The 11,198-nt window shown below is 42.9% G+C and overlaps 1 protein-coding gene and 1 long non-coding RNA gene across 2 annotated transcripts in view; one reads left to right on the forward strand and one right to left on the reverse strand.

Moving 5' to 3' along the window:
• Positions 1 to 745: 745 nt before the first annotated feature.
• On the reverse strand, positions 746 to 9,776 carry rab11bb (RAB11B, member RAS oncogene family, b). The gene is made up of 5 exons (XM_019888892.1): positions 9,606 to 9,776; positions 6,405 to 6,600; positions 6,085 to 6,278; positions 2,953 to 3,033; positions 746 to 1,364 (listed from the first exon to the last, which is right to left on the reverse strand). Exons 1-5 carry the CDS (start codon positions 9,643 to 9,645, stop codon positions 1,219 to 1,221), a joined length of 657 nt encoding a protein of 218 aa, XP_019744451.1. The 5' UTR covers positions 9,646 to 9,776; the 3' UTR covers positions 746 to 1,218.
• A 90-nt stretch (positions 9,777 to 9,866) lies between these two features.
• The window catches only part of LOC109527155 (uncharacterized), a 7,521-nt gene continuing 6,189 nt past the window's right edge, over positions 9,867 to 11,198 (forward strand). The window contains exon 1 of the long non-coding RNA XR_002170479.1: positions 9,867 to 10,000. This is a non-coding gene — a long non-coding RNA (uncharacterized LOC109527155). The remainder of the gene's footprint in view (positions 10,001 to 11,198) is intronic.

Consider the following 11,198-nt stretch of genomic DNA (forward strand, 5'->3'; position numbering starts at 1 on the left):
CATCTTTTTATTTTGGACAATATCTGTAAATTTAGTTTCCTGCTCTTAATTGACCAGCCTATATTGTGTATGTATGTGACGTCACTGAAGGCCTAAGGTTGAAATGCACGGCCCCCCACTGGGTGCATCCAATGATCTCTTAGAACGCAGTACGTGCTGTTGCTGCGTTTTAGGTATTATTGGATTAGATAACGCTGCATAATTCCTCAAACATTTTAATTGACCCTTCTGGGGATGACGGTCACCACAGTGGACAGATTCAAAAATTATTCTCTCCTGCATGAATGAACCTTAAAGTCCATAAAAATCTAGTCGTTAGCTTATTTTTTTCCCCCCCTCGAGGTGGATCTTTCCTCTCTACTTTTGGCAAAGGTGCCAAAGCGAACAGGTCAGCACAAGGCTGCGTGGGGGTGCTGGTGACTAGCTCTGAATGCGTCCAAGAGATGATTGACACTTTGTCAGTTATGCCTTCTGTCTCTGAGTGGTGGGTTTTTTTCTGACCTTGAGGTTGTTTTTTTTGTGGTGGGGGGGGGGGGGGGGGGGATTCCATTCATGTAGCAGAGAGTAACTTGTGACTATCTGTCCACTGTGTGGTGACCGCCGTCCCGGAAAGGATTAATTTAGTCACATTTATTGGGCAAACAAGGTTGATTTGCATATGTTTTGAGCCTGATTCACATTGCCCTTAACTGGCTTATTATGGTTCAGTCACATGTTGAATGAGAAAACCACCTCTAGCCTCCTCAACCATGTAATAGTGTAAAATTTATTTATTTCATGGCATTAATATAATGTATGTGACCAACACGCTATCAAAATAATAAACATATAAACAATATATTTTACAGGAAGAAAGCATCAGCAGCGGCACTACCACTTCAGAGATGACAACGAGAAGTGGAATTCAAAAACGGAGTGCTGGTACCACTCAAACTACTAGAGACACAGATGTTGCTGACTAATTTTCACTCATGGCTAAGTCACTTGTGTGGTACCAGCAGTCCAGCATCTGCATTATAATGTACTGTAGCAGGCTGAAACTGGGTCATATTACACCTTAAAATCAATTCCTTCCATGGCCTCATGAACCGGTTCCTTGGATCTAAATAACGTCAATTTCCGACTATATTGCGGCCCAGGAAGACGGTAGCAGGCCAGCACTGGATCCCAATTTATAATGCACCCTAAAAGTGAGCCAGCCGGACATTTACCCCGAGGTTACAGGTTCTGACAGCACTGTAGCTTACTCCCCTTCTGACCGTCTGTGGTCGGGGGAACGCTGATGTCCACCACATTATTCCCGGGAGACTCGTCATGGGCCGACCGCTCTGCGATCTGCTTCTGCGATACGATGCGGTAGATTTCTGTGTTTGAAGAGCAAAAATCACATCAGCATCAATTCTAAAATTTCTCTGCAAAAAGGTTGTTTATCGTGGTACAGTTTTGTGTATGTTTACTGGTTGAACAACCATCAGAGTACCACATTTAAAAGCATGCAGCAGATGGAACAATATGATACATACGCAAACCTAGTCAAAAAACGAGGTCCAGTGTTCCCTTGAACTTGGCCATTGACATGCTGAGTGAAATTCAAATGACTCTGTGAAATTCATTCAATAGCGAAGGAAGTTACAAAGTCACTGAAATCAGTCAAAAAATGGCCATTCATATCAGGAGTATGATATATTAAAAATACAATACACATAAGGGGTTCGACCACCAACTCTAGAAGTAAACAATTCGCTCTCCGTACAGAGAAACAGTTGACATTAGTAAACACAGTGATGCTGATACAAAATAAAAAAGTGTCTCCAAAATCACAACACATTTCCTCTTTAACGTACATTTAGCCTCGGGAATCATTCGGACTGCCGTGAAGCCATCATTTGACAGTTAGCAGTTTTTGCAAGCATATCATCCCCTTGCGCTCGCCACTTGACATCGGAGGAGCATTGCAAAATTGCCACCCGTCAAGAGGTTTTTCAGTCCCCCGACTGAAGTTCAGTGGCGCTTTGCGAAATGTATGTCAGAAGTGTTACCGGTCATGTGAGAGAGAAGATCCAGTCAGCCCAGCGCTAGACATTGCACACCAAACTGTAGGAGACTGGACTATTTCAGAATTGTCTATTTTATTTATTCCTTTGTTATGTGTTCACAAACACCCCCATATAATTTATTTTGTGATTTCCTCGGTGGATTTTCTGTTCAGGTGCATTATTTTCGATTTTCTTAGTGTCATTTAAGTTATCGTTAATTTACATTTTTCTGAGGCGGCCTCTCGAGTCGAATGGCACAAGAGAAGGCATGTAGTTTCTTTGAGAGTGTTAACAGAATTAATAAAGTGGACGTTTTAAAAAACCAACACTACAGCTCTCTTTGTTTCGGAGCTGCAACAAAACTACCAGCTTTGGAGAGTTTTTCTATGGGGGTTGATTTTCCCCAAACTCGACAGTTGTCGCTTTCGCTGATCGTAAAGTGGAAAGATACTCGTCGCTGCCCCTTGTGGAAGTTCAGCATCATCATCTTAAAGTAAAGCTCTGTCACTCTTCGACGCATCCTCTGAATCAAGCATTTGCCGATGCCGAGTTCCATTGCAGCTCTCTGGATAGACTTTCCCTGGCTTTGCGCAATCATCTGTGAAAGGAGTTCTTTAATGGTAGTATGAGTAGTAGGAGTAGCTCTTCCGCTGCGTGCTTTGTCAAGAACCGTTCATGTTTTGAGAAACTTGCCGTGGATCTGTATGTGTTGCAACAGTGTCACAGCGATCAAGCTCTTCATACTGGACCGAAACTGTACTTGGGGGCAGAAAAACATCTTGCCAATTGACGGCAAGGAAATGAAATGCTTAGAAAAAAACCCTGAGCCGAAGCTATCAAATGCACATGGCCTCACATCTGTCGAGATGAGACCTAAAATGAAAATTTCAAAAAAGGTGTAGAATGCTTGTCATACCTGTAAGGATATTCTTGAAGGCCTCTTCAACATTTGTTGAGTCCAAGGCTGAAGTTTCGATGAATGACAGGTTGTTTTTCTCTGTTGCGTGAAGAGAAAACACACAATGTACACTAATACTGTTAGGCTTCTGAAAACAAAAAAACCTTCAATAGTTAATGTGTTATCTTATGATTCCATAACAAAGAAGTTAGAGAGCTGGTCTACAACAAATTCTGCCCAAACAATAAATACTTCAGCTCGGGGAGTTATGTTTTTTTTTGGAACTCACATTTGCACGACTGTCCGTGTTTTATGTTATGTGTTGTGTTTATTATTTTACTTTTTGTGAACTGTTTTGTTAAGCACTTTGTTCTAGCAGCAGCTGTTGTGAAAGCGCTATATAAATCAGGAAGTATTGTATTGTAATGTATTTTGGGAAGAGTTTGTCTACTTCCTTACCATGTAAAGCAGGGGTGTCAAACTAATTTTTGTCGGGCCTGATTTTAGTTACAGTTTCCCTTGGAGGGCCATTATGACTGAAACCATATAAAGAAGTCAGGAATAACAGTGCATTCTCCTATTGTTTAAGTTACTGTAATGAGGGGTTTGCTAACAATAAAATGCTGACAGTATCACTCTATTTTCTTAGAAATGAGAATTTGAAATTTTGGTACAGATTTTAGCAAGCATCATGAAAGTTGACATCTTTGATTTGCTTTCGTAGGCCACATCAAATGATGTGGTGGGCCGGATCTGGCCCCCGGGCCTTGAGTTTGACACCTGTACTGTAAAGGTAAATAACTTGCAGTCTAATAAATTAGTGATTCCCAACCTCTGTGCCGCAGTGGGACCATCAGGTGTGCGGCGGGAAATGATCCAATCTCACTTGACCGGTCCAAAATGTATTCTTTATCCACTACAACTTTCACCTACCAACAACGTGTAATTTCAGGCAATACAACTGAATGCTCTTGCACAAGATGGGAGAAGTGAGTAAATTAGGCCAAGATCATTATTTCAGGATGGATATGCTTGTGTGGGACAAACTTTTTCTCATGTATAAACCTGATTCCAATGAAGTTGGGAAGTTGTGTTAGAAATAAATAAAAACAATACAATGATTTGCAAACCATACTCACTTCAGAAACAAGCTATTTAACGTTCAAACTCATAAACTTGATTGCTTTTAGCAAATAATCATGAACTTAGAATTTCATGGCTTCCAGAAAAGATGGGTTAGACCAGTGGTTCTCAATTATTTTCTGTCATGCCCCCCCAAAGAAGAGGAAAACATTTTGCGCCCCCCCCCGCAAGACCATAAATAGTATAATTTGTCTATAAAATTGTTAGATGTACACCTTTGCATAACACTGTATTCTTATCAACGTATAACAGAATAAAAAAAAACAAAAGAAATATGGACCAATTTACCACAAAGCATAGTTTTAGTAACTAACAGAAAAGATTTAAAGTGCATCTGAAATTAAATCCTTAATTTAACTATAAATATTTTTGACTGATCATGTCAAACTAATCACCAAAATTATCTCAGGAGCACAATATTTTAAAAAACTTTAACTAGCAAAACAAAAATACATAAAATAATTTGTGCGTCTTCGCTTTCGGGAGACTTTTTTCGGGTTTGTCTCTTATCTCCGTCTCTCTCCGCCTGTCGACTTAGTGTCTACTCATACTCTGTGCTGTGTGCAAAGCGGGCATCCTCAGTGCAAACAAAACACCGAGCGAATGATCCCTCTGCACACTCTGCCAATGAGAGAGCCACTGCCCCCTAGTGTAGTGAAGGTGCAATTGCACTTATTTTTGGACAGTAAAAAAATAAAAATAAAAAAGCATGTTCCCCGAGGTCAAACGCGCCCCCCTTGATGGAGGCTCGCGCCCCCCACTATTTGAGAAACAGTGGGTTTAGACAGACAGACGTGGAAAAACAGAATGAGAAAACTGAGTAGTGCTCATCAAACACCTGCTCGGAACATCCCACAGATGAACGGGCTAACTGAGAACAGGTGGGTGTCATGAGTGGGTTTCAAGAGAGCTTCCCCAAATTGCTCAGTCATTCACAAGCAAAGGTGGGTTGAGGTTCCCCTTTTTGTCAACAAGTGCATGAAAAACAGTTGATGGACAATGTTCCTCAATGTATACTTGCAAGGAATTGTGGGATTTCATAATACAGTAGATGGTCCATATCATCAAAGGGGCCAGAGAATCTGGAGAATCTACTGCATGGAAGCGGCAAGGCCAAAAAACAATAGTGAATGCCGGTGACCTTCTATCCCTCAGGCGGCGCTGCATCAAAAGTGTGTGTTAAGGATATCACCACCTTGGCTCAGGAATTCTTCAGAAAATCCATGTCAGTCAATACAGTTGGGGCTACATCCAAATGTGCAAGTTCCATCTCAACTCTGCAAAGCAGCGAGAAATGTCGCCGGCTTCTCTGGGCCGAGCTCATCTAAGATGGGCTGACTCAAAGTGGAAAAGTGTTCTCTGGTCTGACGAGTCCACATTTCAAATTGTTTTGGGGAAAAAATGGATGTCGTGTCCCCCCGGGCCGAAAAGGAAAAGAATCATCTGGACTAGTTTTGGATGCAAAGTTCAAAAGCCAGCATCTTTGATGGTATGGGGCTGTTAGGACCTCTGAAGTCACCCTTCATGCTGAAAGGTACATAGAGGTTTTGCCGCCTTCTAAGGAATGTCTTTTTCATGGACACCACTGCTTATTTCGACAAGACAATGCCAGAGCACATTTTGCACGTGTTACAACAGCGTGACTTTGTAGTCAAAGAGTGCAGCTACGAGACTGGCCTGGCAGGCCAGACTTGTCTCCTCTTTGAAAAAAATATGTGGTTTATAGCTTAAATGACAGAATTTCATCTCCGATTCGCTTGCCGGATAGACTTCTATTTACTTAATTGTTCGCTGCTAAATATGCGGCTCCATTTCTTGCCCGCAGAGCTAATGGATGCGACATGCTGAATCGGACAATGCCGAGCGGCTTGAATGTGTTGGCCACATCTCACCCAGGCTCAGGGAGACGAGTGACTGTGTTACAACTTGACACAGACGAGGTTTCAGTTTCCAATCCCTCGGAGAAGGCGAATTAAGTGCGGATACATTTTTGTTGAATTTCTGTACCTGCAAAGGCACGGGCCTCATCTGTGGGAACGGCCCTGAGGTGGCGTAGGTCGCTCTTGTTGCCCACCAGCATGATGACGATGTTGTTGTCAGCGTGGTCCCTCAGCTCCTTCAGCCAACGCTCCACATTCTCGTAAGTCAGGTGCTTGGCTATATCGTACACCAGGAGTGCACCCACGGCTCCTCTGTAGTATCTGTGAAAGACAATGCGTGCTAGTCAGGAATGGATCATGTTAAATGGTATATTAAACTTGGACACTGGAAGTTCAACACAACAGTTCATGACAAAGAACTCTCTGCCTGAATCAAGATGGACTCACGCCGAGGTGATGGCTCTGTAGCGCTCCTGTCCCGCGGTGTCCCAGATCTGCGCCTTTATCGTCTTGCCATCCACCTGAATGCTACGCGTTGCAAACTCCACACCGATAGTGCTTTTGCTCTCCAGGTTGAACTCATTTCGTGTGAATCGAGAGAGCAGGTTGCTCTTACCAACACCCGAGTCCCCAATCAACACGACTGGAGAAAAGAGAAAAACCATAGACAAACATCAACGTGTGTATCGACAAATGGATTTTCTGCTTCTGGCTCTCAACAAAGGCCAGTGTTTTTTTTTCTTCTCCCTCCCTGTCTCATCTGCCCAGCTTGCTGACTCTGGCTTGTGTTGTCTTTTGTCTAAACTATCAACCAGAGCCTCTTGTTACATTTCTCTCCATAATCTAAACATCATGGAAATGATCAGCTGCTCTCTCATTGTGAATTGTTTTTGCCGTTTTGTGGGAGTCCTCCATGCATTTTTCTTATCTTCTCGTGAATGGGCATTTACTTGTATAGGGCTTTCCCACCTACAAGGCGATCAAAGCTATTCACACTGACTCCTCATTCACCTTCTGGAGATGCTGGGGGCTCAGTCTCCTGCTCAAGGACACTTCGACATTGTTAGAGGGTCAGGCGTCTAACCCACAACCTCTGATTTGGGAGACGACCGCTGTACCACTGAGCCATGCCCCCCTTAGCATATTGTTGTTTTCTGTGCATGGTATGAATCTTTATGACTAAAGATTGCTACAGTCTTCCAGAGCAAGTTTATTTTTGTACTCTGGGACCCATGCACACGTGTGAAGACTGCATGGCCTCGACTGTGTTGCTGCTCTACAGGGCCATATTGTCTGGCAACAGAAACAGAAAGGCGAGCCGAAAGTCCGCTGTAAACTAGCCGATCGGAAGACGGGACACCAAAAACAGGTGGTTTGTGTTTCGTCGACTTCAAGTGCTAAACCTCGACTGATCGATTCCACCTCTAATGGATAGCTAGATGGGCAGACATAGACACAAAACAACGAAGTACGTACAAACAAATAAAACAGCAGCAATGATGAGGAATCCATACATCCATCCATTTCCTGATCCGCTTATCCTCACAAGGGTCGTGGGGCGTGCTGGAGCCTATTCCAGCTGTCTTCGGGAAGTTGGCGGGGGACACCCTGAATTGGTCACCAGCCAATCACAGGGCACACATAGACAAACAACCCACACTCACACCAAGGGACAGTTTTGAGTGTCCCATTAATGTGGGGGTGAACCAGAGTACCCGGAGAAAACCCACGCAGGCACGGGGAGAACATGCAAACTCCACATAGGAAGGCCGCAGCCAGAATCAAACCCTGCACTAATGCACTGTGAGGCCGGCATGCTAATCAGTTGACCATCAGGCCGCCCGTTGTTGAGGAATTTTGGGGGATTTAAATATTTTCGAAACAAGTCCCAAAGACACTGAAAACTGAACATTTTTCTTTTTGATAAATAATAAATGTCCGATATGTATTATTATTACGAAAACACTAACGACATACTATGACATAAAAATTAATCAGATGTGTTGCGAAAGCACCAAGTGGGGTTTTGCAGGGCCTCCATATATACAGTTCAGAGTGGGGAATAGAGTCTTGTTCCTGAAAGAAGTGAGGATCAGAGACAGTCCGAGAAGCTGAGTCAGGCTTGGGGTGTGGGGGCAGGGGGCTTGCATGTACAACACAGCAGCAGAAGTGGAGCCTTTGTATTTTCTCTCCTCCCCTACAAAGGAAATGGAGCCGGACTTTGTCCCTGCTGACACCATCCTGGTCCATGTTGCAGGAAGCCGATAACAGGCTCCACCAAAACCTGAATCGACAGTTTTGGGCTGCCTTGCTCTTCCTGTTTCTGCGCGGCTCAGTACGATGGCTTGGCCAGACAGGGAGAGGGAGAGAGGGGGGCTCTCGTCTCCGGCAGATGCACTATTCATCCCACAGAGGAGACTTTGTTACTTCTAAATAGCCCTTTGGCAACTCCCAGGATGTTAATGTGCCACAGAAGCTGATATGAGGATCAAAGAGGTACAGTATTTTGGATCCAGCTGAGCTCAGAAGATGAACAGCAGATCCATCGGCATGCAGAATACATTAGATCCAGAGGCTCTTTGTGTCAGTAACATCGGCCTGAAGACCAGCCTCGTCTGAGATGGAGGTCTTTTGGTGAGAACAGGCCAGTCCAAGGCATAAGCGCCGCTTGCTTAAGGCCTCCGTGAATACTAGGGGGAGCAGTTAGCGCACTACAGAGGGTAAAGGCTGTCGCAACAACGAAAATCTGCCAGAAATTCACCACCCCAGCCCAAAAAAATTTTTTTTAAATTCAAATTACCTGTAGATGCCACAAGATTCTGGAAACCCACTCCTTTTGTTTTAAGTGACTATAGTCTTTCGTCATTTCTTAGCATAGAGATGCCAGTTACATTATTATTCAATATTACTCTTATTTATTTGACTGAATACTCTGTTTTTGTACATTTTAAGTGATGTTTCAATAGCTAAAATCCCTGGTGAGCTATTTTTCGAACAGTCGCGCAGGTTTCTACTTGTTGGTACAAGGTGACCTATGTAATTTTATTTCCTCTTGCGTTTTGTTGTTGTTGTTGTTATTGCTGTTGCAATTTTTTTTAGGGGGGGGTGCAAAATGAAATGCTGTATCCCTGCAACTGTAAATTAACCCCAGTCCACTCTTGCAGAGGACTTCTGTTGAAATTCAACAATAAATGAGGAATAGTCGCTATAATTGGCAAAAAACAAAGGCCCCTAAATCACATTTTGTTAGAGCCCCATGGAGGCTTGAGTCGAGTCTGGTCAATGGTTCTTGTGGGCACTCTTTTAAGGGTATAACACAAAACTTCAATAGCCCTACAAACACACAGGGTGCTGCACCCTACTTAAAAACATAGCTGCAGGGTTTGGAGGGTTGCAACGACAGCGTTTTTGTTTTAAAATCATCATTGTTGCCTTACATAAACACAGGCCTAAATATTTGGAGGATTGTCACCTAATCGCCATAACCGACGCAACAACAGGCTAAAACGCTTTTTCAAAGCGATGTCTGTATGACCCGGTAAAAAAAGAGAAATAAGATTATCTTCTCTCTCTCTCTCTCTCTCTCTCTCTCTCTCTCTCTCTCTCTCTCTCTCTCTCTCTCTCTCTCTCTCTCTCTCTCTCCTTTACCTTTGAACAAAAAATCGTATTCATCGTCTCGGTTCCCCATTCTAGACGAGGCCACTCCGACGTTTGTCTCTCGGAGGATGATGCGTATGGGAGGGAAAGACGGGTTCAAAAGAACCTAAAAAAATATGCTAACGGCTCGTGGTGGCACTGAAATGCGCCAATGCTTGCTGTCAGAGCTGTAGGAAGGAGGTACAACAGCTCCCAACTCTGCAGAGGGAGGAGTCCCTGCACTGTGAATATTTTCCTCCAGGAGGCGTGCCTCTCGATGACATGCCGATGCTGTTTCAGACCGCAAACAATGGAGGGGGAAGTTTCTAATTTATGTTCCACAAACAAAAATATTTCAAAGGTCACGAAAAGATGTTGCTGATAGGACTCAACGTTTGTTTCTGGAGGTTTGGTTAAGTCTCTTCACTGAATATTAATGTTCTTTGTTATTGCTTGGTGCCGTGTTACTTCTGAGTGTTTTTTGTTTACATTATGAAGTGACTTGACATTTTATCAATAAACAGTTAAATGTAATACTGTACTGCAAATCACTTTATATTTGTGTAACACAGTGTTGCTGATTTGAATTAATTTTCAAGTCTAGTACTTTTTGTAAAAAAAAAGTATCATCTGCTATATTTGATCATGCTTCTTTTAACATTATAGTGTGCCCTTTAAATCTCTTGCACTGTATTTTGCTACTGTTGATATTAGAAATTGTACAGTTAAAAAAAGATCACAAATCTTAAATTTGTTACAGTTGTATTTTTGCCAATATTTGTGTTATAAAATATGTTCTGTTCTATCATTGTGATATTTTGTTAAATGTTCTGGAAAGCGTTTTGTTACAGCTGCAACTGTCGTGAAAGCTCTATATAAATAAAGAGGTGTAATACTGTATTAAAATTGTATGTTATTGTTGATAATGATGATGGCGACGACGACGACGATGATGATAAAATTGTAATTTTAGGCTTTTTTAACCGTAAATTTAAAATGACTGGCGCAATTACGCTTGGTGAACGATTTTGACATTCGTAAAGTGGTTCCCCTTTCAAAAACACGATGACAACTGGCTGCGCCCCTCAAGCGCCTTGCTCTCCTCCTACAGTGAAATTCCTCTACAACAAAATCATGTTTGCAGCAAGAAGTTTTTCACAACAGGGGGTTTTTCACTGTAGTAAATTTGATCTCAGATATAAGCACACACACACACACACACACACACACACACACACACACACACACACGCACACACAGCGTTGCTCAGCTCATATCATGCAATGAACTTTTAAGCCAGCCACGGGACGCTTCGTAGTCCTCGATGGCCATAGTTAGCGTGATGAAACTCGCCTTCTCTCTAATTAGCGCTCCAGTTAGCGTAAGGTTTTTAGCATGATAACAAGTAAAGCATTCCAGGAAACGTTCGTTGATTTGTCTGTCCGTCGAGCCACAAGCAATTTACTCTTGAGCAGCTAGTTGGACGCATTCCACTCTATCTTCCACGGATCTAGCTACATTATCTACACACATAGACAGTGAAGTCCCTCTTGGCCAATCAGAGGCCAGGATGATGCTCGGTAAGCCAATGGCAGAGCAGCTATG

The sequence above is a fragment of the Hippocampus comes genome, unplaced genomic scaffold (assembly GCF_001891065.2).
Source record: "Hippocampus comes isolate QL1 unplaced genomic scaffold, H_comes_QL1_v1.1 scaffold228, whole genome shotgun sequence".
Lineage (NCBI taxonomy): Eukaryota > Metazoa > Chordata > Actinopteri > Syngnathiformes > Syngnathidae > Hippocampus > Hippocampus comes.

Excerpts from the sequence above, each read along its gene's own strand:
- rab11bb (XM_019888892.1), bottom strand. The coding sequence starts at position 9,645 with ATGGGGAACCGAGACGATGAATACGATTTTTTGTTCAAAG. Across the intron at positions 6,279-6,404 it reads TACAGAGCCATCACCTCGGC|ATACTACAGAGGAGCCGTGG; the intron begins GTGAGTCCATCT and ends TGTCTTTCACAG. Across the intron at positions 1,365-2,952 it reads CTTCAAGAATATCCTTACAG|AAATCTACCGCATCGTATCG; the intron begins GTATGACAAGCA and ends CTTCAAACACAG.